At 48.3% G+C, this 22,708-nt stretch overlaps 12 protein-coding genes across 14 annotated transcripts; 9 read left to right on the plus strand and 3 right to left on the minus strand.

Annotated features, from left to right (window-relative positions):
- The first annotated feature begins 101 nt into the window (after nt 1-101).
- FOXG_14517 (uncharacterized protein) lies at nt 102-1,527 on the plus strand. The gene has a single exon (XM_018394572.1). The coding sequence runs from the start codon at nt 139-141 to the stop codon at nt 1,408-1,410; it is 1,272 nt and encodes a 423-aa protein (XP_018254086.1). The 5' UTR covers nt 102-138; the 3' UTR covers nt 1,411-1,527.
- FOXG_14518 (uncharacterized protein) lies at nt 1,382-3,765 on the minus strand. The gene is made up of 6 exons (XM_018394573.1): nt 3,019-3,765; nt 2,912-2,969; nt 2,381-2,857; nt 2,089-2,327; nt 1,973-2,038; nt 1,382-1,926 (listed from the first exon to the last, which is right to left on the minus strand). The coding sequence occupies exons 1-6, from the start codon at nt 3,706-3,708 to the stop codon at nt 1,453-1,455; spliced, it is 2,004 nt and encodes a 667-aa protein (XP_018254087.1). The 5' UTR covers nt 3,709-3,765; the 3' UTR covers nt 1,382-1,452.
- Nucleotides 3,766-4,278: 513 nt separating this feature from the next.
- On the plus strand, nt 4,279-5,013 carry FOXG_14519 (uncharacterized protein; the record flags this gene model as incomplete). The annotated part of the gene is made up of 2 exons (XM_018394574.1): nt 4,279-4,417; nt 4,487-5,013. 2 exons carry the CDS (start codon nt 4,279-4,281, stop codon nt 5,011-5,013), a joined length of 666 nt encoding a protein of 221 aa, XP_018254088.1.
- Nucleotides 5,014-6,072: 1,059 nt separating this feature from the next.
- FOXG_14520 (uncharacterized protein) lies at nt 6,073-7,266 on the plus strand (the record flags this gene model as incomplete). Its single annotated transcript, XM_018394575.1, has 1 exon — nt 6,073-7,266. One exon carries the CDS (start codon nt 6,073-6,075, stop codon nt 7,264-7,266), a length of 1,194 nt encoding a protein of 397 aa, XP_018254089.1.
- A 318-nt stretch (nt 7,267-7,584) lies between these two features.
- On the plus strand, nt 7,585-9,194 carry FOXG_14521 (uncharacterized protein). Its single transcript, XM_018394576.1, has one exon. It carries the CDS (start codon nt 7,628-7,630, stop codon nt 9,074-9,076), a length of 1,449 nt encoding a protein of 482 aa, XP_018254090.1. The 5' UTR covers nt 7,585-7,627; the 3' UTR covers nt 9,077-9,194.
- A 397-nt stretch (nt 9,195-9,591) lies between these two features.
- On the plus strand, nt 9,592-10,908 carry FOXG_14522 (uncharacterized protein). Its single transcript, XM_018394577.1, has one exon. The coding sequence runs from the start codon at nt 9,664-9,666 to the stop codon at nt 10,699-10,701; it is 1,038 nt and encodes a 345-aa protein (XP_018254091.1). The 5' UTR covers nt 9,592-9,663; the 3' UTR covers nt 10,702-10,908.
- A 353-nt stretch (nt 10,909-11,261) lies between these two features.
- On the plus strand, nt 11,262-12,558 carry FOXG_14523 (alcohol dehydrogenase; the record flags this gene model as incomplete). The annotated part of the gene is made up of 4 exons (XM_018394578.1): nt 11,262-11,832; nt 11,880-12,163; nt 12,214-12,486; nt 12,535-12,558. 4 exons carry the CDS (start codon nt 11,262-11,264, stop codon nt 12,556-12,558), a joined length of 1,152 nt encoding a protein of 383 aa, XP_018254092.1.
- A 912-nt stretch (nt 12,559-13,470) lies between these two features.
- On the plus strand, nt 13,471-14,571 carry FOXG_14524 (uncharacterized protein; the record flags this gene model as incomplete). The annotated part of the gene is made up of 2 exons (XM_018394579.1): nt 13,471-13,906; nt 13,954-14,571. The coding sequence occupies exons 1-2, from the start codon at nt 13,538-13,540 to the stop codon at nt 14,569-14,571; spliced, it is 987 nt and encodes a 328-aa protein (XP_018254093.1). The 5' UTR covers nt 13,471-13,537.
- Nucleotides 14,572-14,890: 319 nt separating this feature from the next.
- On the plus strand, nt 14,891-16,779 carry FOXG_14525 (uncharacterized protein). The gene is made up of 3 exons (XM_018394580.1): nt 14,891-14,951; nt 15,007-16,379; nt 16,433-16,779. Exons 1-3 carry the CDS (start codon nt 14,925-14,927, stop codon nt 16,692-16,694), a joined length of 1,662 nt encoding a protein of 553 aa, XP_018254094.1. The 5' UTR covers nt 14,891-14,924; the 3' UTR covers nt 16,695-16,779.
- A 290-nt stretch (nt 16,780-17,069) lies between these two features.
- Nucleotides 17,070-17,995, plus strand: FOXG_14526 (uncharacterized protein; the record flags this gene model as incomplete). Its single annotated transcript, XM_018394581.1, has 2 exons — nt 17,070-17,775; nt 17,829-17,995. The coding sequence occupies 2 exons, from the start codon at nt 17,070-17,072 to the stop codon at nt 17,993-17,995; spliced, it is 873 nt and encodes a 290-aa protein (XP_018254095.1).
- Nucleotides 17,996-18,188: 193 nt separating this feature from the next.
- Nucleotides 18,189-20,640, minus strand: FOXG_14527 (uncharacterized protein). 3 transcript variants are annotated; one of them, XM_018394584.1, is made up of 5 exons: nt 20,301-20,640; nt 19,548-20,244; nt 19,347-19,487; nt 18,657-19,290; nt 18,206-18,605 (listed from the first exon to the last, which is right to left on the minus strand). In XM_018394584.1, the coding sequence occupies exons 2-4, from the start codon at nt 19,769-19,771 to the stop codon at nt 18,810-18,812; spliced, it is 846 nt and encodes a 281-aa protein (XP_018254098.1). In that variant the 5' UTR covers nt 19,772-20,244; nt 20,301-20,640; the 3' UTR covers nt 18,206-18,605; nt 18,657-18,809. The 3 variants fall into 3 exon arrangements, with proteins under 3 accessions (XP_018254096.1, XP_018254098.1, XP_018254097.1); XM_018394583.1 differs by having other exon boundaries at nt 20,297-20,640; XM_018394582.1 differs by having other exon boundaries at nt 18,189-18,605; nt 19,347-20,244.
- A 413-nt stretch (nt 20,641-21,053) lies between these two features.
- On the minus strand, nt 21,054-22,409 carry FOXG_14528 (uncharacterized protein; the record flags this gene model as incomplete). Its single annotated transcript, XM_018394585.1, has 1 exon — nt 21,054-22,409. One exon carries the CDS (start codon nt 22,407-22,409, stop codon nt 21,054-21,056), a length of 1,356 nt encoding a protein of 451 aa, XP_018254099.1.
- Between the last annotated feature and the right edge of the window lie 299 nt (nt 22,410-22,708).

Raw genomic sequence — 22,708 nt, forward strand, 5'->3', positions numbered from 1 at the left:
CGCGGCCGCCGCTAGACGCATGGGTCATACCAAATTGGCAGTTAAGAACTTCTCAAGCTTTCAATAAGAATATTGTGAGGATGCACAAAGCAATACTTGACCAGTGTAGCATTTTGGCTATCTTAACTCTTGGTTACAATGCTGATAGGACATAATCGACGATTACTGATCGTGTACGCCTCCTTGGCTAGTTTATGGGTCTTTTTGTTCCAGATCTGCAGACTCTACACGTTCTCGGATCCATCTTCCTTCTTTTATGACTCGGGACGAGCCTACGAGACGCGATACAGTGATATTCGGCAACGCCAAGCCGATGAACTACTCGACATTGCCGAACACTTCCCAGAAGAAGAGCTAGCGAAACTCCCCCTTTTCAACAACATAGCCAATACAATACCACGAGACTCAGAGAAGCGTATCTGTGTCGGCATACCGAGTGTCACGCGAGAACGACAGCAGTTCCTACCCAGAGCAGTGGCCTCGATTGTCCAAGGTCTCAGTCTCGAACAGAGACAGGCGATACACATCGTCGTATTACTGGCAGACGATGATCCAACATCCCATCCCGCCTTTGGGAAAAGATGGCTAGACCGCCTGGTTGATGAAGTCCTCCTGTACGGCAACTCTTCGACAACCGATGCTTCCGATCGATACCGTAGCGTCGCGTCGGATCACAGCCATGAGCTCTCCCGAAACGACCGAGTCCACCGCGATTACGCTACATTGATGGCTGCTTGTCGGGAACAAAGAGCAGAGTATTTTGCTTTGGTAGAGGACGATATCATTGCTGCGCACAACTGGCTAGGGCGACTATCTACTGCCTTGGCCAAACTCGAACGAGCCGAAGACGCAAAGAATTGGCTATACCTGCGACTGTTCTATTCCGAAACATACATGGGCTGGAACGCGGAGGAATGGCCGACCTATCTCGTCAATTCGATATCGGTATACTGTATCGTCTTGGCGCTCTACCTCCTGGTAGTGGCTATAGACACACGACGGAGATCTCAGACCTTTCACCCAAAGTCTACCATCTGGGCCCTGCCACATCTGACATTCTGGACAGTGTCCTTCATCCTCTTGTACTTCCTCGCCGGTCGTCTCGCAGTCAATCCGTATCCAACTGGCGTTCATGAGATGCCAAACTACGGGTGTTGCGCACAGGGCCTAGTGATCCCTAGGCAACATCTTGACACGCTTGGCGCTGCCCTGAGCACCGCGTCCGATACTATTGCTGGCGACTCACTCATAGAATATTTCGCCGATAGTCATCACCTAAAGAAGTACGCTATCACGCCAAGCGTACTGCAGCATGTTGGAAGGATGGGATCCTCGGATGTTGGGGGGACTCGCAAGGTTACGTGGAACTTTAGCTTTGAGAAGACCAGCGTCAGGAGATCACGTCAGTAATAGACTTATGATGATCATTTCAAATTCAGTCTACTTGAGACATCATATCAGTTCACCCTCAGTAGGATCCCTCATCAGGCTTTCCCAAAGATCTTGCCCATACGGAAAGACCATCTGGTAACCCTCACCGGGATTCGCTTCAACGCCGTCATCCTCAGCTAACGCAACGCGGCGTATAGTATCTCCAATATCCGCTTCAATGTCCGATGAGAACCCCGATGTGCGCTCGAGCTCCATCAACGCGCCGAGCAATCGAACTCCTCTCCTGGCGATTGAGCTCGCCTGTGCTTCCTTACCAAGGAAGTCTTTCCCAAACTCGACATAACCGCGTAGCCTATCCCAGTCATGCGTGAGGGCATTCTGGGCCTTGAAAAGCAAAGCAAAAAGAAGAGTGATTGAGCAGCTGATCATGTAGGACAGCGTAGTCCACATTCTGCGGCAGATGCGTGCCTCGAGACAATCGGGCCATCGCTGGAATGCTTCGATGCTTCGTTTCGCTATCGTCACACACGACAGCTGCAGCGGATCAGTGGTTATACCAGAGTTGATCGAGGGCAGTTACCTGAGAAAACGCGTATCGCCTGTCACGGTAACACGACAGTTGGAATTGGCGATGAACGATAAAGATCTAATATCCTCGTCAGCTGTAAACATCATGGATCATTACTTGTCACAGACCTTCTGGGCGATACTCATCAGGAGCATCGCTGGCATTAGGCCCGTAGGCAGACCATCGGTTGCTGGATTGTCGCTTGGCGTAGTATTGACATCTCGTAGCGTACCAGACCATGAGAGATACAGGCTCTTGATCTCCTCATCGGCTCGGATAACTTCATCATATCGTCCATCAATATCATCAGTCTCTGTACTTCCTTTCCGTAACATGTGATCATGATGTCTCCACATAACGACAGACACTGTGAGATTGCTGTCAGCCTTTATCATGCTAGGTCGAAGTGACTGGCCTTACTTTGGGCAAGGCAATTCGTCCAGGTAGTAATGGTGCTGATCTCAGCCGGATGCACTTCAACTCTACCATCTTTAATCATGCGTTCTTCATCATCATGGCAATTAGCGGGCATTTGGGTGTTGAACTGCGAATAATGGATCTGGCAAGTATTCTGGAACGGGATCTGCAGCCAGTCGTACCGCACGAGAAACCACCAAACTCTTTTTCGTACCTCACGGTCAATGACACTATGGGTATCACTGTGGCAGACAACATTATGATCATCGTGTCCCAGTCGGTGCAGGTTCAGACATTGAGCGATGCGAATAGCAGCGGATACGAGAACACAAGTTAAGTCCGACTTGTCAAAGTTATGAGCAACCTGAACCAGCAAACAGATTGTTTGAACCGAGGTCAGCTTATGCTTATCCATGAACTCGGCTTTATGCAGCATCTCTCTGCTCTTGTCGAACAAAGTACGCGACGCTTTACTGTCAACTTGCATGGCGAAACGTCAGTCAGTTGTAGAATAGAGATTTCCGGGCAGCTCACCTGTTATTGGCTGGGGTAGAGACGACAGGTAGTCGTTGTCGAGATGGTAGAGCGTTTGCTTGTGAAGTGTCAGATTTGCCAGTTGAGCAGCAGGGCGCGCATCTTACGGAGAGAAGAGCATAATAGAGAGCTATCCAATTACTGTCACATGCAATCTTGAGAATATTCTCATCAAACTCGCGCAGAAATGTTGGCATATGTACCGTGTTATGCATCCAAGTCAAATGCTTCTCATGAATCGCCAGCAGTGAGCGAGCATCCTCAACAGGCAGGAATGTATTCCACTTTTGAACAGGCTGCGTCATGGAGGTGGAAATAGACTCTCGTCCAATAAATTGGTTGAGAATATTGCGCCGACCGTGGGTAAGAAACTCCAGCATGGCAGCAGCTTCGTTGGTCACCCTTGTGTCGGGCGTGGATAGGGAAGCCAAAAGGTGTTCAATCATTCGCTCATCAATCTGCGGTAGGGAATCATTGATGCTTGTAGCAGTGCTTCCAGCTGCAGGGTTAACAGTAGTAGGTACCTCCTCGATCGAAGCTGGCGACACTGTCGCGACGCTGGCCGCTTCTGGGACAGGTACAGGTGGCGGGTCATCCAGTGCTGTCGAGGCCTTGGAGCGCCCTACCGAGCGCCTCGAAACAACAGCGACGGGCTCTCGCTGACATTGTGCAGCTTTGCTCTGGCGCACGCATGCTGTGCAGGGAATAGTCTTGGAGCATTTGATCTTGCGGCGAGAGCAATTAGTGCAAGCGAGAACAGACCGCTGACTGCTTCGGACTGATCTCGGATTTGGCATGTGTAATTATTCCCGGTCGGCCGTGTTTTGCACAGTTGTGCGGGTGAGACATTTGCAACACGGCCGAGATTTGTGAATGGATCTGGTCTACATCCTTGTCCGGCTAAGCCCCGGCTATCACCACTTGCAGCAACATCAGATGTAATCTGTTAAGGTTTGGAGTATTGCGGTCCGGATTGCATAACTGGTCGACCAGTAGGTCACTGAAGAGTTTCTGGGTTACGTTTTAATGATAGAGGTTTGGTTTCACGCCCTGGATGATTTAAATTGGCTTGTTTTTCTGGGGCAGCCATAGGTATAGTCATAAATAACCGCCTGCTATGCAAAACTCGGCCGAGATGAGGAACACAAGTCGATTGGGATTTTCTTAGACATGGTGAGATATTGACTGAACAGATTTCCTCATAAATACCGTCATTCCTTATTCCCAACTCAAATTTGTTTCTAGACTATTCTTTATTACAATCTTTCTTCTTTTATATCATCATCGCCATTAACTGCGACGTACCGAATTATCAGCGAACGCCTGGCCTACCCTACATCATCTCCATCATCGGCAACGCCACAGCCATGGCTCAAGACGCTATGTCTCATGTAGCTCGCACCAAGATATGTGTGTACTGTGGAGCAGGCACTGGTGCCAGTCCCGCTCATATGGAAGCTGCCCGAGCGCTCGCCCGTGCGATGGCCGCAAATAAGATTGACCTTGGTGAGTGATACTAGGAACAGTCGATTACTCAAATGGCTTTCTTAAGCACTTTTCACTAAAACTTGGCAGTTTACGGCGGTGGGACTGTTGGCCTCATGGGAGAGATCGCCAAGACTCTGGTCTCAATCAGCGGGCCTCAATCTGTTCATGGCATTATTCCTGAAGCCCTCGTCAAGCATGAACGAGCGGGCTCGCGCCGGGCCCAGAATATTCCTGATGAAGCAGTGTTTGGTCGAACCACCCTCGTCAAAGATATGCACACGCGAAAGAAGCTTATGGCAGAAGAAGTCTTTGCAGGCGCGCCAGGCAGTGGATTTATCGGTCTTAGCGGCGGCTACGGAACCATGGAAGAGATCTTCGAGACGACGACATGGATTCAGCTTGGCATTCACAGTCGTGGTATTGTACTTCTCAATGTTGATGGTTATTGGAACGGAATTATTGACTGGCTAGAAAAGGCTGCCGAAGAAGGCTTTGTAAAGCCTGGAAACAAGGGTCTTCTCGCGGTAGCAGAGACTGCTGAAGGGGCTATTCATGCGTTGCGCGAGTACAAGGTGTCGAGCTCGATCTATCAGCTTCAGTGGGGATCTCAATAGGAAGTGTAAAAAGGACAAACCTAGAGAACAAGAAATAACATGTGAGCCTGATTAGATCTCTGGACCGATAATGCCTCGTAAAACGCCTGCCAATACTTCTGAAGATGAGTACATGTCATTCACTGGCAACCCCTCCTTCAGAATGCTCTTCAAGCTACCCCAACCAATCAATCACCGCCGCCAACGAAGCTGCTGAGCCACCTAGACTTATCAGCCTGCCGTTTATTCATATCTGTTCATTTTTATATTCCTGTCAGCCAAAAACCCATCTGATCAACAAACAACAAGGACAATCCTCATCGAAAAGGAAAGCATGGCAATCAACGGGAATTTTTCTCACGAAGTATTACGCGATCAGCAGTCATTTCGGCTTCTAGAGATTGAAGATGGCCCGAGCCATGGCACTATTAATTGTACTTTGAAGCCATATTCTCTTGCGACCGCACCTTCATATCAAGCCCTGAGCTACGTATGGGGACCTGGAGCAACGGCCAACGGTAAATCGATTCAATGTAATGGCCACAACTTCTTCGCCACCGACAATCTTTACGAAGCTTTGCATCGTTTGAGAGCAATCAGCGATTGTCGCTTCGTTTGGATCGACCAGATCTGCATCAACCAACATGATCTCCAGGAACGATTTCAGCAAGTTAGTATCATGAGAGATATATACAGCTAAGCTGAGCTCGTCAATGCTTGGTTGGGCGCTACAGACTCACCTGAATCTGCTCGTGTAGTAGACATGATCTCGACCATGGCAGCAGGTTCTTGGCTCTGAACTATGAGAATCGACGAACCCCTTGACGATGAAGAGCTACAGAGTCTCGGCCCACCACCACAAAACTCTCCAACATACATGGCTCTCTCCAACATGCTGCGCCTTGCATATTTTTCCGGAGTCTGGATCATACAAGAGATCGCTGTTGCTAAATCTTATCGGATCCTCTGGGGCGAGATCACCATCCGGGGCATATCCTTTACCGCTCTACTCCTGGCTGGCTACTGGCGCACAGTGCCTTAAAGTTGCCTGATGCAACTCTCACGTTTAAGAATGCTGCCATGCTTCTCTTTGGGAATCATGTAGCGAAAGACTGGTACCACTTAGTCATCAGATTCATGGATTATGAGGCGACAGATCCTCGCGATAAGATATATGCCCTTATCAGACTTGCGGACCAAACGGGGTACGACATCGTGGCCGATTACAGCATGCCTGTTCTCGAGGTCTATCGCGACTTTGCCGTCAAGATGATTTCTGTAACTAAGAAGCTTGATATACTTCAATACAGTACGGTTCAAGACCTCGACGCGGAGAAGGTACCTTTGTGGGTTCCGGATTTTCAGAAGGTAGCCAAAAAGCCGATCTATTTCTCCAGAACACAAAACGCATCAAAAGACACGAAAGCCATTGTGGCTACTTCTTATGGCCATGATACACTGTCCTTGCGAGGGGTAAGCGTGGATAATGTTGCTGTAATAGTAATGCCCGAAACACCAAGCCAAGAATTATGGGAGAGCGCCAAGGAGAGATTCCGGCAGGTAGATCCAAGTCTCCCAGATAGAATGCTGCTGGATTTACAGGGTTGGGGACCTACGACTTGGATTCTCAACGTGTTCAAGATGGTAGATGAACACAAGCCGGTAATTTCTCGCCAAAACGACGGGGACTTGATAACATGGCTCCTCAATTCTGTGACGGCTTGCTCGGTTCCGACATCAATGTTGACCGACTTCTGGGAGTATTTGGCATTAGCTATCGCCCGCTTCATGTTGATGCCCAACAAGAACAACGAGATAAAACTCCTTATCAAACTTCTTCGTCTTTTAGCACAAGCAAGCCCCCCACCGCTGGAATGGGAGTCGATACTCGAAGAACAACATAGACAGGCGCTAAGAGCTGTGCTCGTAGAAATCTACGACAACGAAGATGAGATCGACTCCGCTTTGGAGCTAATAAAACTTCTACGCATTAGACCACACAGTAATGATAACAGCTTCAATAATTCAGTGAAAGAGGATCGCATGTTCTTTATCACGGAGGATGGATATCTTGGTATTGGGCCGAAGTCAATGCGGCCAGGGGATCACGTTTGCGTTTTGTATGGTGGCCACACTCCTTTTGTTCTGCATCCAGTGAGAGATGCTGGTGATGAAGAGTATTTGTTCTTGGGGGAGTCTTTCGTCAATGGCCTGATGAATGGTGAGGTTTTGGAGGATGAAGGGGCAGTTGATAAATGGTTCGATTTAAGGTAATAGATGGAATGCTCACTTTGCATATAAGGTCTTCTGAGCTCGGATTAGTTTGCTGATATCACTGAGCCGCCCTGTCATTTTTTTGACGGATCGATTGCATATGAGTTATGGCACAGAGCTGTTTATCGTCTGTGATAATTTTAGAGTCGCCAGCTGAAAAGATATTTATAGAAATATGTAAGCCCCCAAACAAGTCTGAAATGGCAGTAAGCTGCATGAAATGCCAGCAGCTGATTGGTTGTAAGACGCAGCTGGAAAAGCCGTTATCTAGGACTTACTCACAGCCTGATTTTGGTCTGCAGTACATAAACAATAGTGCCTCAAGCTTGATCGTGCCCTTTTGGTTTAGTTACCAGCGACCATGGAGCACAAGTCATTTTTCAGTTACCCCATTACCCAACCCTTTCCCTTTCGATGGTTCACCCCGGTTGCTGTCATAGGCGGTATCGTGTTCATCGCGCTCTTCACTTTGATGAACTTTGCCTCGAGTAGCTATGAACTCATCGTCCAGAACTCACTGGATCCAAATGCTACTGTTTCTAGGCGTGGCTTGCTGCATCGCTACCCATCCTTTCTGACTACCAAAGTGCAACCCAAATGTCAGCCTGCCACGTTACCAGTAAACAGCGATTTCTTCACCAACAATACCGCTCTAACCTACACGTTGACAAGCGTCTGGGAGAGAGGAAAAGATGGCCAGCGGGTCATTTCGCCCGCTCTCACATATCACGGAAACATCCTGCAGGACTGCTCTGTCCACTCTGTGGAAATCGACTTTGATTCCTTAGACAGGGCCGGAAAACAGATTGGTTTTTGCGAATGGGGCGCTGTGCTGCGGTCGTACATATCGTGCAAGATCGACACCCCGGCCGGAGAAGTCTTCTTCAACATGACGCAGACTTATGACTATGTTCCTGATACCACTTCCTTCGATAGTCTCGGCAAGTTTCTTGGTACCGGGTTCCTTGGTCGTAACAAGACAACGCAAGCTAGCCTCTGGTGGGGCGAGTCCCTGATGTCTACATTCTGGGGAGAAGTCACGCTGATGCTCCAGGACCAGCGGGGGGCTTACAAAGACGACGATGACAAAATAGAACTCAACAAGGGCACTGTTTCTTTCATGATCAATGATACGAACCCTAATATTGAAGACTTGCGCTTTTTCAGCCTCGATTATCGTTTCTACGGTAGCAGAATCAACGAGGTAGCCTGCTGTCCCGGCTTACCGCTTCCCTTAACGGCAAAGGTCCTAGATGAGAGCGACACTTATCCGAACATATGGATAAAAGCAGACTCGCTGGCAAAAGCGGCGTATTCGACAATACTCGTTGATCTCGGCCAGGAAGCAGCCTCCAAATCCAATATCCTCACCGACACCAAGTTGCTGACGCGCTACACGGCCAACTTCTCCACAGCGCGCATGGCAAATCTGAGATCAGGTCCTGCGAACGACAGTTACAGCGCACTAAAGAAAACGACGGGCCATTTAGGTATCACGCCTTCTGTCATTGCTACGACGTACATCTGTCAGGTCCCGCGGCTCAAGCCAGCGGGGAATCTCATCGTTGCTATCATCGTAGCTGATCTTGTGCTGCTTCAAGCTGTATGGCAACTCTACAAGCTTTCCGCTGAATTCTATCTCAGTAAGAAGCATCGGGATTCGGCTCCGTGTGAGAGATGCTCTGGCGTTGGACAGGTAGATGATCCCGTGCTGCCATCTATGCCGAGCCAGGATAGTGGGTTGGAGTATTTTCCGCTGGTGAACACGCCGGCTCAGAGCGATGGTCTGTTGACAGGGAGTAGAGCTTAGTCATGAAGGTTTATTGCTTGCAGATTGATGTTTACAGGTCAGATGTACAGTAGTACATGATGAACGTGGATACCAGTTGGTATCAACGAGAGACACTTAACAATATGTAACATTATTTACTAACACTCATTACAAAGCCCTCGGGCGTTTGTTTAAAGTACTTGATTAAGGTTTGACGTCAAGCCACGTAATGACGTGTTTTGGAAGCTTCTGTCCCCTCGCCAAGAGTTTAAGGTCCGGCGCTAATGCAGGTTGCTGATATTTTAGGACCCGCTTCCGGCTGCAACACTGTTCTTCTCTCTGCCTGCTCAAGCTGCTTTACTCATGAAGGCCATGAGACAAAGGCGATGCATCGGACAGACACTCGGCAAAACATATGGATTGGAAGGTCTTGGCATAACTAAGCCTCGAGGTTTACGATAGTGAAGTACGCGGCCTGATTTCGTTCATCTACTGTTATGACGGATCTTCAAAGATTGGAGCATGTAGATACAGGAGACGTGGTATATATAACCATTAACTTCCGCCTGAAATAGAGATATCCATCACCACGCCTATCGTTTAGCAAACGCACTGAAATCATCACCATGAAGTCCATCCTCAACTACGCTGCCCAAGGCATCATGGCCTTCGCAGCTGTAATGCCAACTTCCGCACAGAACCTTTCCTACGGCGCCGATAACTTCTACCGCAGCGAATCCGTCGCAATCCAGCCCATCCACTTCAACACCGTTTACAACACTACCATCGTCGGCAATCTCTTCACTTCCAGAAATGCTAGCCGCAACACCAACTCCCCCGCCATCGTTGTCGGCCATCCCATGGGCGCAGTCAAGGAACAATCCGCCAACCTGTACGCTAGCAAGTTGGCCGAACAGGGCTTCGTCACCCTGACCCTCGACCTCCCCTTCTGGGGCAGAAGTGACGGCCCGCAGAATCTCGTGTCGCCTGATTTTTACACCGAGGCTTACAGGGCTGCGGTCGATCACCTAGGGACTTATAACTTTGTTGATCGGGATCGTATCGGCGCGCTTGGGATTTGTGGCAGCGGCGGCTTTGTCATCAATGCGGCCAAGATTGACGATCGAATTCAGGCCATCGCTACTGTATCCATGTATGACATGGGCACCGTCAATCGCCAGGGTCTTCGTCAAGCTGTATCGGTTGAGCAGCGCAGAGCAGTCATCGCCAATGCGTCACAGCGGCGATGGGCTGAAGTCGACGGAGCACCAACTGGATACACCGGCGGCACTCCAAATGAACTCACCAGCCAAACTGATGCTGTCTCTCGTGAGTTCTTCGACTTCTACCGCACCGTTCGGGGCGAGTTTACTCCTGAGGACTGGCAGCGCAACCAGACTACTCAACCTTCGCTCGTTACCAATGTCAACTTCCTTAACTTTTACCCCTTCAACGATATCGAAACCATTTCACCTCGTCCTCTTCTCATTATTTCTGGCGATCAGTCACACTCTAGGGAATTTAGCGAGAATGCTTATCGTGAGGCTGGTCAACCTAAGGAGCTTTACTGGGTTCGTGGAGCTGGCCATGTTGATCTTTATGATCGAACTGAGATCATTCCTTTCTCCAAGCTCAGCGATTTCTTCCAAGAGAACCTCGTTTAAGAACTGAATGAACTGAATATTTAGTATTCTCACTCGTGGCGCCGACTCATTTTTCGTGGCTTCTTTTCACTTCTTCAGGTTCGATGCTCAATGCAAAAACCTTAACTCTTGCGGTTATTACGTTCATTTCGCCAGTAGAAATAAAAAAAAATTATATTTTTACGAAAAATCTAGTCCTTCATCGCCATAATCGCTTCTTGATTTACCATATATATGCAGAAGATATCCGCTTTTTAGACAAATCACTACCATCCTCCATTCGAAATCGGGACTCTTTGGCAGACGGGAGTGGCCGGCCGGCTATGGAAGCACTGTAACTCAGTACTTAGAAGCCCCATTTTAGCGTCAGCAACTTGCATTAGCGCAAGGTATTACAGTGGTAATAGCGCGTAAGCAAGCTGCATTAGCGTAAATGTCATGCTGTTTATGACGCGACAAAGTGAACTCACTTAATACGATAACTGATATAAACTCTTCTTTAATACAGAGTGTTTGAGGAATCCCCTTTCTTCGTTGTTTCAATCTTCTTATACCCTGCGCATCGGATCTTCTCACATACCATGGGTTTCCCAACTGCACCGAAGCCCAAGACCCCACTTGGCTTCCATCGCATCCTCTCCCCGACTGCTGGAGTCAAGGTATCGCCAATCTGTCTCGGCGGCATAAGCATCGGCCACGAATGGAAGTTTTACACCGGCAAGAATGAAGAACCATTCAGACTCCTAGATGCCTTCTACGAAATAGGTGGCAATTTCATCGACACCGCGAGTAACTACAACAACCAGATGTCAGAAACACTCATCGGCCAGTGGATGGAAGAGCGTGGCGTTAGAGACCAAATGGTGATTGCGACGAAGTACACCGCGGGTTATCGTGCATTCGGCGACAAGTCTGAACCTTTACAGTCGAACTTCACCGGCAATTCTGCCAAGAGCATGCATATTTCGGTGCGCGACAGTTTGAAGAAGCTGAGGACAGACTATATCGACATTTTGTATGTTCACTGGTGGGATTATGCGACGCCAGTTGAGGAGGTGATGAGAGGTCTCCATGTTCTCGTTATGCAGGGAAAAGTTCTTTACCTAGGTATTAGCAATACTCCATCTTGGATTGTTGTGAAAGACAATGCCTGTAAGTCCCGTCACCCTGCCGATCAATAATGGTGCTGATCTGGACAGACGCGAAACAGCATGGTTTGACTCCCTTCTCCGTCTATCAGGGCAACTGGAATGCGGCCTTCCGCGACATGGAAGGCGATGTGATCCCCATGTGCGAAGACCAAGATATGGCGGTTGTGTCTTGGGGGTCATTGGGAACTGGTTCGCTGCTTACAGCCCAGCAACGAAAAGAAAGGGAAGCTGATCCAGATGCACCGAGGCCTCAGATCTCAGAGGTTGCGCTAAAAACTAGTGAGGCCTTGGAAAGAATCGCTGGCCGAAAGGGAACAACACTACAGGCTATTGTGAGTTTCGGCTTCACCATCTGCGTCACGCAAGGATCTAATGCAATTAGGCACTGGCATACTTATTCCACCAATCCACATACGTATTCCCCATCGTGGGAGTCAATACCGTAGAGCATATCAAGGCTATGCCCGAAGCCTTGAAGATCAAGCTTACGAAAGAGGAGATCGACGAGATTCACGAAGCATCTCCTTACAATCCTGGATACCCCATGAACTTTACACAGTATATGCAGCCAGTCAAATATGATCTTTCCTGGACGCCTGCAGATAATCAGCAGTACCAAATGTCGGCTTGGATAGATGCTCCTCCCAAGCGCCTGGTAAGTCTTCATGGTTGCTGAATGGGTCAGAGAGCTAACTCTATTTAGCCATACCAAGCGAAAACTTGGTAGACAATAGGGCCTCAAACGCGGTATCCTGCAGTAGTCATGAGTTGGAGCCGAATTGGATTCTCTGCAACAAAGCCATAGAGAATGTTATATGAAGATATCATAGGCATTAGATTACTATACCCACCTGGAGAGCGTCGGACATCCGATGAAGCTATCCCACTCGGCAGTGACAAACCAGTCATGCAGGGTCATGTTCGTTGGCGGCCGCCCTGACAGACGCCAACGCCAGACCAGTAAAGCTTAATTTACGTACTTCCAACGGTCTCGACAAAGACATTTTCGGCAGCCATTGCCGTCGCTCGTCATTAGAACCCCTAATTCTCGCCTAGACTCTTCGGACTCTGTATACCCGACCTTTCCCATTTCGGCGGCTTGACTCCGAGATATGCCATGCAGAGTAATAGCAATTGAACGTTCAAAGGCGTAAGGCAGCTGCCGGAACTTTTAATAAAAATACTGTCAACATACGATTCAAATTTGTGTTATTGTAGCTGCGGAGTGGCCAAGCCTGCAGAGTAAAGCCTTGCGGCGAACCATCTGGATTACCAAAATCGTGACTGGCTATGGCGAAGAGTCTATCGCCATTCGCACATAGCTGCTGCCCTGAGAACCAGCCTTAGCACGTCGCTCTATCCAAGCACCCTTGACCCGGCATTTGAGCAAGTTGGAAATTTTGAATTGCGCTATGAGTCGGTAGATTGATCTCGGTATTCCAGTCGAATGCCGTTGTGGGGAGATGTGGAGTTGCAGATTAGAAATGGACCCACTAACTCACGGTGCTCTCCCACTTTGCTTCTGAGTGGCATTGACGAGATGTCCAAGCTCACCAGTCAACAGTAAATTAAGAGGCATCACGAATTATTATATATAGAACTGCCATGTCGCAATCAAAATCAGCATTCACACAGCAATCAACCAAGCAATCACAGCAAAAGATCTTCAACTCAACTTACAAACATTCTCAATTACTATCCCAATCATGCGTCTTACAACTATTTCTCTGGCCCTTCAGTCCATCGGACTCATCAGTGCACGAGCAATAACTCACCCTAACCTCCGTGTTGAAACTTTCATCAACCATGGATCTTCTTTCGACATGGTCTCCTCCCTGATCATCGGCTCTCAAGCCGCCGTCCTGATCGACCTGCCCATGGCGATCGAAGGCGCAGAGGCACTAGCTGATTGGGTTCGCAACACGACCGATAAGCCACTTGTCGCTGCTTTCACCACTCACTTCCATCCTGATCACTACCTCAGTGGTGGTGCACTGTTGTCGCGATTTCCAGAGGCGAAGTACTATGCCAATTCTAAGGCGGCGGCCGAGATTAAGAAGGAAGCAGCTCACAAGGTATACAAGAAGACAGTGTGACAGTAATGATTACTAACATTGGATAGGTCAAGCTGATGAAGGGTGTTCTTGGTGAAAAGTCCATCGTTAACAAGGTTCACCTGCCTACGCCATACGACTTCTCATTCTTCACCCTGCCCGGCGACGAAGCCACGCCGATTCACTTCTTGAACCCTCTTACCGGCGACACCGTCGATGAAACACTCTTCTGGATCCCCTCCATCAAGACCTTGATAGCTGGCGACTCCGTGTACGGGCACGACATGCATCTCTGGCTCGCCGACTCTCTGACCAAGGCCCTCACGGAATCCTGGCTTTCAACCCTCGATTTAATCGACTATCTCAAGCCCAACGTCGTTATTCCCGGCCACAGTCTGTCGAATAAGAAGTTTGGTTGCTCAATCGATGTTGATCATACACGCACTTATCTGAAGTATTGGCAGAAGGAGATTGAGGCAAAGGGTCTTGATCACTTCACACCTCAGGTCATCTTCGACAAGTTCAACAAGCAGTTTCCCGGTCTGCTCAACTTGAACTCTTCTACCTCGGCTTTCTTGCTGAACAGCACGGCTGAGCAGTTTGGCCGTGGTGGAACGCGACAGGTTCACTACATCGATCTCGCTGCTTATGCTGATGTTGAGGCTCTTGACGGGTGGACTATGTAAACAAGGAGCTGATGTTTGAGGAAAGAGACGGGTGACATTGTTGAGCTGGTGTTGTGACAGTTTCTGTATATGTATTGAGGCGCTAGTGGATGTATTATAGTGTATTAGGTGATCAGGATGGAGTTGCTTTTAGATGGAGTTGTTTTAAAGTACGGAGTTGTAATAGATAGAGCTGAAATAGAGGTTATCTTTCGTCAGCAGTCACGACTCGCAAGTTAGACTCACCGCGCATCCAATCAGGACAGAGGTCAATTTGTCAGCACTGCTTCCGCGGAAGTCAAGATAAGCATGTCAGCATCACTTCTTTCAATCAATCACCTTTTTGCCTGCCGTCCAAATCCGTATCATCAAAAATGCCGTCATCTCAAATTACCAGAAAGGTTGTCTCCATAGCTCCCTTACTGAGGTAGATACAGTGCTGACGGCGTGTAACAGGCATGCGATGTCTGCTATCGCAAGCGAATCCGCTGCGACGGACAAAAGCCCCGGTGCTCACATTGCGTTCTCTACAAATCTGACTGCACGTTTCAAGCTACAAGCCGTAAAGCTGCAACAAGAAAACGGCCCAACGGTACTGCGGCTTTGCAGTCTCAGGTTCATTCACTCGAGTCGAGCCTTGATGAAGCACAGCAGAGGATAAAAGAGCTTGAGGAGCGGTTGTCGCAGAAGAGCAGTCGGCAGGTTAATCGGGAACAGGTCAAAGATTATGACGTCAGCTATTCTGGAAAGGGTTCTCTTGAACTAGGCCATGAGTTACCGCCTCAACACGAAGTCTTATCGGGAGTCAACAAGTTCCTTACAACCTTCAACACCATTCTACCCCTCTTTGATCCACAGCGACTTCTATCTCGGGTCAATACATGGTACGAGCGACCTCACCAACGAAATACCTCGACTTGGGCTGCCATCAACGTCGTTCTTTCTCTGGCCTACCGTCATATCCCAGACGAGGAGAAGCCGCCCAAGTACAGTACTCTATATTTCATGAACATGGCTCAATCAGTGCTCAACGACATCATGTTGGGTGATTCAAATCTCCTGGACGTCCAAACCATTGTCGGAATGGTTGTGTTGTTGCAAGCGACATCAGACTTGAAACCGGCTTCGGCTCTGATACCCATTGCTTTGCGTCTTGCTCATGGACTGAGACTGCATACAAGATCAAATTCGGAGCATCTAAGTGCTCCCGAAACCTTGGAGCGAGATCGAGTCTTCTGGATTGCTTACATCCTCGATCGAGACTTATCGATGCGAACAAAACTACCTCCTATTCAGAGTCAAAATGACATCAGTATTGATTGGCCATCAGCTACACCTGCTGACGGCGCTGGTATGCTATACACAGCTGATAATTCGTCTAGCTTCAACTTCTTTCTGTCACGTGTGCAGCTTGCGCATATCCAAGGCGAAGTTTATGAAGCAATGCTGTCCATGTCCCCCACTGCATCAGATGTCTACGTTCGTCTTGACAACGTGACTCGAATACACCAGATGCTAGATGATTTGCTTGCCCGTATACCTTTTGAGTTTTCTCCCAGTGCCATCACTCAAGGCGGGAACGCAAACCTACAGAGGGCTTTTGGTGTTTTGTACTCAAGCCATCTCACTTGTCGAAGTGTCGTCTGCAAGGCTCATGCCATGGAAGCACAATGGATACCAAGCCTTCAAGACTTCGGAAGAAAGGCAGTCGAGCAAGGGGCAGTCACTGCTCCACGGTTGCCGGTGGGTTGGCATAAACTTGTTCACGAGTCTCGCGGGTACATCGAACTCTTTATAGCAATTGATCACAAGGATCCTGCATTTATCTGGTAAGTCCATCGATTTCTGCTCCTTAGTCGTTTTGCTAACTTTGAGGTTCTAGGATGACTGCGTGTACTTATATCTCTGCGGCAGTATGCCTAACGGCCAACAGCCTATTCATTCCTTGGCATACAAAGGCTGAGACGGATGATCAGCTGATCAACCCCGCGCTTAGCTTTCTGGATGATATGATACTGCAAGCACCCCTTCCACAGCTGAAGCGTTTACGTCATTCGTGGGATGAGCTTCTCAGGAATTCCCGTGAGATGTCATTTCGGAATGCTGTGCAGAACTTGGATTGGCTCGAAGCCACCTGTAGCTGAGGATCCAAAGGAATCCAGATAGAAGATTGAAAGAGGTATACCTTGCAGAAAATGTTAAAATTGAGGCGATGTTTGGTCCTGATTTGTGTCTCATGTGTTCAAAATGTGATATCTTTTAAATACATGTTCCCGCGACACCAACCCAATCCTCCGCGGAACATTACAGACATAACGTTGAAGATGTTCCGCGGAAGAGCAAAAGACAGCATGCTTATGAATGAAAAAAAAAAAAAGAATGGTTCTGCTTTATCAGTATCCATCCAATACATGGTTGCAGTACCTATATAAATCCCGCATTCAGGAGCTAATATGAAATGCCATACCCAGGATCAAGCTGTTCATTGCAGTATCTTTTCCTTTTCCTTTTTATTCAGAATGGCTCCCCTCCCCTTGCCCGCCTTCTCATCCTTCACCAAATCATGGCATGCTGAGCCATATCCCTTCATCTCACCCACAAGACCAGAGCTCTCTGCTGCTGGGAAGAATGTTGTCATCACCGGTGGCGGTACCGGAATTGGTCAAGCTACTGGCATCGCCTTTGCACAAGCTGATGCCAAATCCATTGCCATCGTCGGTCGAAGGCTTGACTGCCTTGAAACTTCTGCAAAGGCAATTCAGGCTGCAAACTCCTCAACCCAGGTTCTGTTCGAAAGTGGAGATGTCACTAAACTTGAGTCCATTAGCACCGCACTCAAGAACATCGTTGAGAAAGTCGGCAAAATCGACATATTCATCACCAACGCTGGCATTTTACCGAAGGCTGGCCCAGTATACGGGTATGATGAGGCTCAACTCCGTCAAGGTTTCGAAATAAACGTCATTGGCACCTTCAACTCACTCCAAGTATTCCTTCCCCTTGCAGCTCCAGGCGCAAAGGTCATCTACACCGGCTCTGGCATAGGTCACTGGGCCCCAATGACTGAAGTCCCTGGTGTGTTCAGCTACGCTGCAGCTAAGGCAGCCGCTTTGAAGATGGTTGACTACTTCGCGTTTGAGAACCCCCACATCCATGTCGTCAGCATCCAACCTGGGATCATTGCGACGGGAATAAATCCCGATCTTAGTGTTGGTTTCGATACAGGTTTGTTTACAAAATATGCTAGGAATATCGCCCCAGGAACTAACAGACATCAGTGGAATTACCAGCTCACTTCATTGTCTGGCTTACTTCTGTAGAAGCCGAGTTTCTGAAGGGAAAGTTCGTCTGGGCAAATTGGGATGCGCAAGAGCTTCTGGCCAGAGCAGAAGAGATCAAGTCAACTATGCTGTTAAGAGTCACCTTGAATGGGGTCGAAATGTAACTAAGTTCTCTGTGCTGATATAAGCTCTCAGCCACAAGTCTCAACTGCAAATAACACATCTGGCTCACAACTTAGACATTATACCACAATGCCTGACCAATTGCTACAGCATAAAGCTGAGTTGAAATGTAACAATGCATTAGGTCACGTCATATTACAATAACATCACGGATTCAGACATGGGGCTAATGAAGGGTACTAAAAATGTGTAACATTTACAAGGAATTTTTATTAATCTTCCAGTTCGCTAATATGATGTACCTCGTGGAAAAATGGAATACCATGAACTTCAACTACCGATCGCGTCTTTCCATGGGCCAAACAGAAACTCATGTAAAGTTGGCTCCCTTTTGTTCTTCGGCCTCTTCTTTGTTTGTCTTGTCCCTGGGACCTTATGCATCATCCTTTCAAGATTCACTTTCGATATCCGAGTATCATCGGCAGGCCACATGGTCATTCCAACTTGCATTCCTGGTTCTACGGTGCTTTCCCATTTTTGTATAGGTATTATATCACCGTCAGGACTAGTGATATCATAGTGACCTGCAAGGACATGTGGACCGATCACATCGACACACATGAACGCTTGTTTGATCAGCTCTTCCATGCCCTGCAGCGGGTCAGTATTGAAATTTTTTCAAGACAGCACGATACGACTTGCCTCCCATTTCTGAACAAGGTGGTATGGGAACGTGAACTTGCGGCCAACGGCGTCTTTGAAGCGGATGCCTGCGACATCTCTTTGTGTGGAACCGGGACTGCCGGGCCTTACTTGTTCTGTTTCAGGTTTGTGTATGGATGTTCCGGTAATCGCTTATTTAGAAAGGCATGTCCAATCTGCGAGGAGAGTTTCAATGAGAGCTGCACCCGCTCTGGGTTCGTAAATAGCTATCTGCAATTCCGACGGCGTTCGAATCACAAGGGCCTGATTATCGGATGCCGGACCCTCAGGTCCATTCACGGGACCATGGAAGTGAAGTTCGGGTTCTATACCTTGACTCATGTTCCAATGATTTTCGAATGCAAGGTCAAACAGCCATCGGCCTGTCCCGTCAGATGACCCATGTTCACGGACCTGAATCTGCCCCCTGGTATCATCATTGTCACTGCCAGAATCGGTCTTCAATTGTTTCGAGGGTCGACTGGTCTCGAATTGCTGGTTTTCTGAGAGATCAACCAGACAATGACAAGCTGCGTAGGCGAGGTTCTCTGACTGCTGGCGAAGGAGAGGAACCTCTGACTCTGGTTCTTTCTGCTTGTCTTCATTGGTCGAAGTTGTCTGAGTGACTTGAGATCTGCAAAAGAATCTCGGTTATCATAGTATTATAATAAGATTTGGGAGGTTACTAACTGTGCTTCCTTTCTTGTTGTCGCTGCAAGAATTATAACGTTGAGCATCAAGTGAATAGCAGTTTTATGGCTCTCAATTAGTGTGAGCTTGAACTGCGCCTCCGACCGCTTGAGACTCCAACGAAAGGTCTGAAACCCTTTGCTGCTATCCATTAGTGCATATATATCATCATGAATCGCTGAAAGTCGGCGCATTGCTGACTTGATGCGGCGCAGAAGTTTTCGACTGCATAGATCGGCGCTCTCTTGGAGGACGTGACGGAGATCGGAAAGTATGCAAGACAGATCCGAGATGTTGCGCGCTATCTCTATCATCTCACGCGAGGCACCGCGCGTCGACGAGATGAAATGGTATATCGCTTTTGAGAGCGACGTGCCTGCAGTTGCGATACCTGTAATACTGGCGATGATAGACAGAGGGTCCATGGCGGCCAGCCGGGGTCAACCAAGTCAATGTCGAATCAAGTTAGCAATGAAATGGCAAAGTTGTTCATTCGAAATAATTGAAGGACGGAAATAAGATGGGGGTCTCGGGTGCCTTGTTGTATGCCTTGGCGCCCCAATAACCAATCATGGCGTTGAAATGCACAGCCTGGACTTTTCGCTATGCCTTACAAATTCTCTCAATAGGACTGCTGACTTGACACCTCTATGCCATGTGGCACAATACACAGTTGCGCAGGCGACTGGGAAAACAGACTTCAATCGACAAAATAGAAGCTTTCGGACCAGGCGCCTTTGGTTGTCGAGCTTTACTATAATGAAATGTCTATACATTGTCTCTTCAGCCCTAACAAAAACAACTGTCTGCTATACAGCCCCTATAGCTTCACCTGAACCCTTCCGTTCAAAACTGTTGTCGATACCACCTTCTAATCCTTGTCTTTCCAACAGGCTTACTACAACAGAGTTCAGAACCTTAGGTATACTATCGACAAAAGGGATCCTTACCTACAGTTCATCTTACTCCCTTGGGCAGTTGCTGCAAGGGCCGATCGGGAAGCTCTCGCCGACTAGTACATTCGGCCATGGCCTGGCACAACCACGATAGCATGGGTGTGCTTCATAAGACGTCGTTTGGTGACCGCATGAGTAGGTACGAGTGGAAACCCAGTAAGAACACATGGTGGAAGCTGGATAACTTGTAATAATTTGAGAGTTTGTGCAGGTGTTTCTTAGTCAATAGCATCATCAGACTATGCAGCAACCTCTCGTGCCACCTTTATAGACTTTTGGCAACTTGTAACTACTGACATAGAGCCTCACACGCATGGGGTTTGAGTTGTCATGCCACTTATCCATCTTGCCATACAAGTAATAGGTCCGACAGCCTATGAAATACCGACACGCTGCAGAACATGCATGATGGAAGACAATTTTACATCGTAGAAGTTGAAGGGGCAAGGAATTGATATGATCTGATCGCTCGTGTTCGTGGCTGCCTGCTTCATGAACCAATGATACAATGAGGATGCGCAGCCTGATTTAAGCGATGTGTCTTACTACCTCTGGCATGCAGCTTACGTTCCTTGGCATATACATATCCATCTGCTGGCAGCAATCATGAGTCCTCAATGACGTAACTTTGTTGTAATTGTGTTGAAAAGACAGACCCTAATGATAGCAAGATTGATAAGGGTCCGTGAAATTGAGGTACCAGCGCTAACATATCCAGGCAATGCAGAGGCATTTCTTTCTATACCACGCCCTAAACACCGCTACTATCCTCCTTTGCCTTAGCATCCGCCATCTCCTTCATGTGCCGTCGCTTCCTAGCCTCCCAAAGAGGATACACGCAAAGACATGACGCGAAAAGAATGGTCACACCATTCCAAATCTGCGCACCCAGAAATGCACGGTTATTCTGACCACCGTGAGCCTCATCAGCTGCCAGCGCAATTGGAGGCCCGATCAATGCTCCAAATCCTGCCGCACCATAGACGATTCCCATTCGAGTACCAATGACAGCCAGTGAGGGACATAGGTATGGGATGATAAAAGCAGGCAAGGTCGTGACTGCACCAGAAAAGAAGCCATACAGGATGAGGAAGACAGTGAAGCCGCCCAAGTTATGGACTGCAATCCAGCACAGAGCAAGGATGCCAGATACCACGACGTTGAACATGAGAATAGACTCCGCTCCCAAGATTTTCTTATCCACTATAGCCGCAGGTATGATTCGACCTAGAGCTTGGGCGGCGTTGAGAACGGACAACATGTAATATGAGAGATCCTCTGAGACGGGATGGTCAAGACCCAATAAACCAAAAGAGGGAGTGAGAATATATGGCACGAGGAAGCCCAGCCATATAAAGAAGGATACTAACGTGAAGAAAATGAAGGCTTTGTCCTTGAGGATCGACTTGTCGAAGAGTTGTCGTGTTGGCTTTTTGGCTGCTTGGGTGCTGGGCTTAATGAGTATGGCCGCGAATGTCAAGGTGAAGAGGGTAATGAAACCAATTGCCCTGCAAGCCCAGCCAAAGCCACCAGAGTCCAGCAAACGGCGAACTACAATGGGGTAAATGACACCACCAAAGGATCCTCCTGCCGTTGCACAGCCAAGTGCCAGACCGCGCCGCGTCGTGAAATATAGAGGGATCATGGCAACGCTTGGAATGTACAACAGCCCAGTACATATACCTCCAAGGACACCCCACGTCAACATGACTTGATAGTATTGCGTCGATAAACTCAGCATCATAAGTGCAAAGGTGAGCATGAGACTCGAGGCGACGAGGATGGGATAGAAGTATCCTTGATCAAAGAGCGGGCCGGAGATAACGCCGATGATGAGAATCAAGGAGACTTGGAGTGTACCGATCCATGATATCGCAGACGAGGAGTGTTGTCGAAGCAGGGTCGTTTCGTAGTATGTTTGAAACACGCCGAAGCTGTTTGCTAAACCGAAGTTGTTGAGGTTTATAAGGAACGAGCCGAGGACTTGAAGCCATGCTGTCAGTCCGCCATCAGGAGGAGGTTGGCTCGTCGTAGATGGTTTCCAGTATCGAAAGAGCCCCTTTTCAGGATGTTTTTCTTTTGTCGAGGTTGAATTATCAGAAGACATGTTTGCCAATGATGCCAAGAATCTCTCCAGGTCATTAAGCTTCTGAGGTTCACAAGCCAGCCTTTATACTACGTCTCTCTAGAGGTCAAAGACCCGTCTGACGCTGCCTGGCCGCAGATCAAACTAGGGTGAGGTCTTGATACTCCATTTTGAGATAAGTGACAGCGGCAGACGATATGGTTCGCTGTTTTAGGCTTTGCCTTATGAGATAGTGTTGATCATCGTCATGCCTTGATCCGTTGAATTGCCTAATCGAGAAAGCTTGTCTCAGTGGAGACACTGATTGATTGGTTGTTGGG

Source organism: Fusarium oxysporum, chromosome 12, assembly GCF_000149955.1.
Source record: "Fusarium oxysporum f. sp. lycopersici 4287 chromosome 12, whole genome shotgun sequence".
NCBI lineage: Eukaryota > Fungi > Ascomycota > Sordariomycetes > Hypocreales > Nectriaceae > Fusarium > Fusarium oxysporum.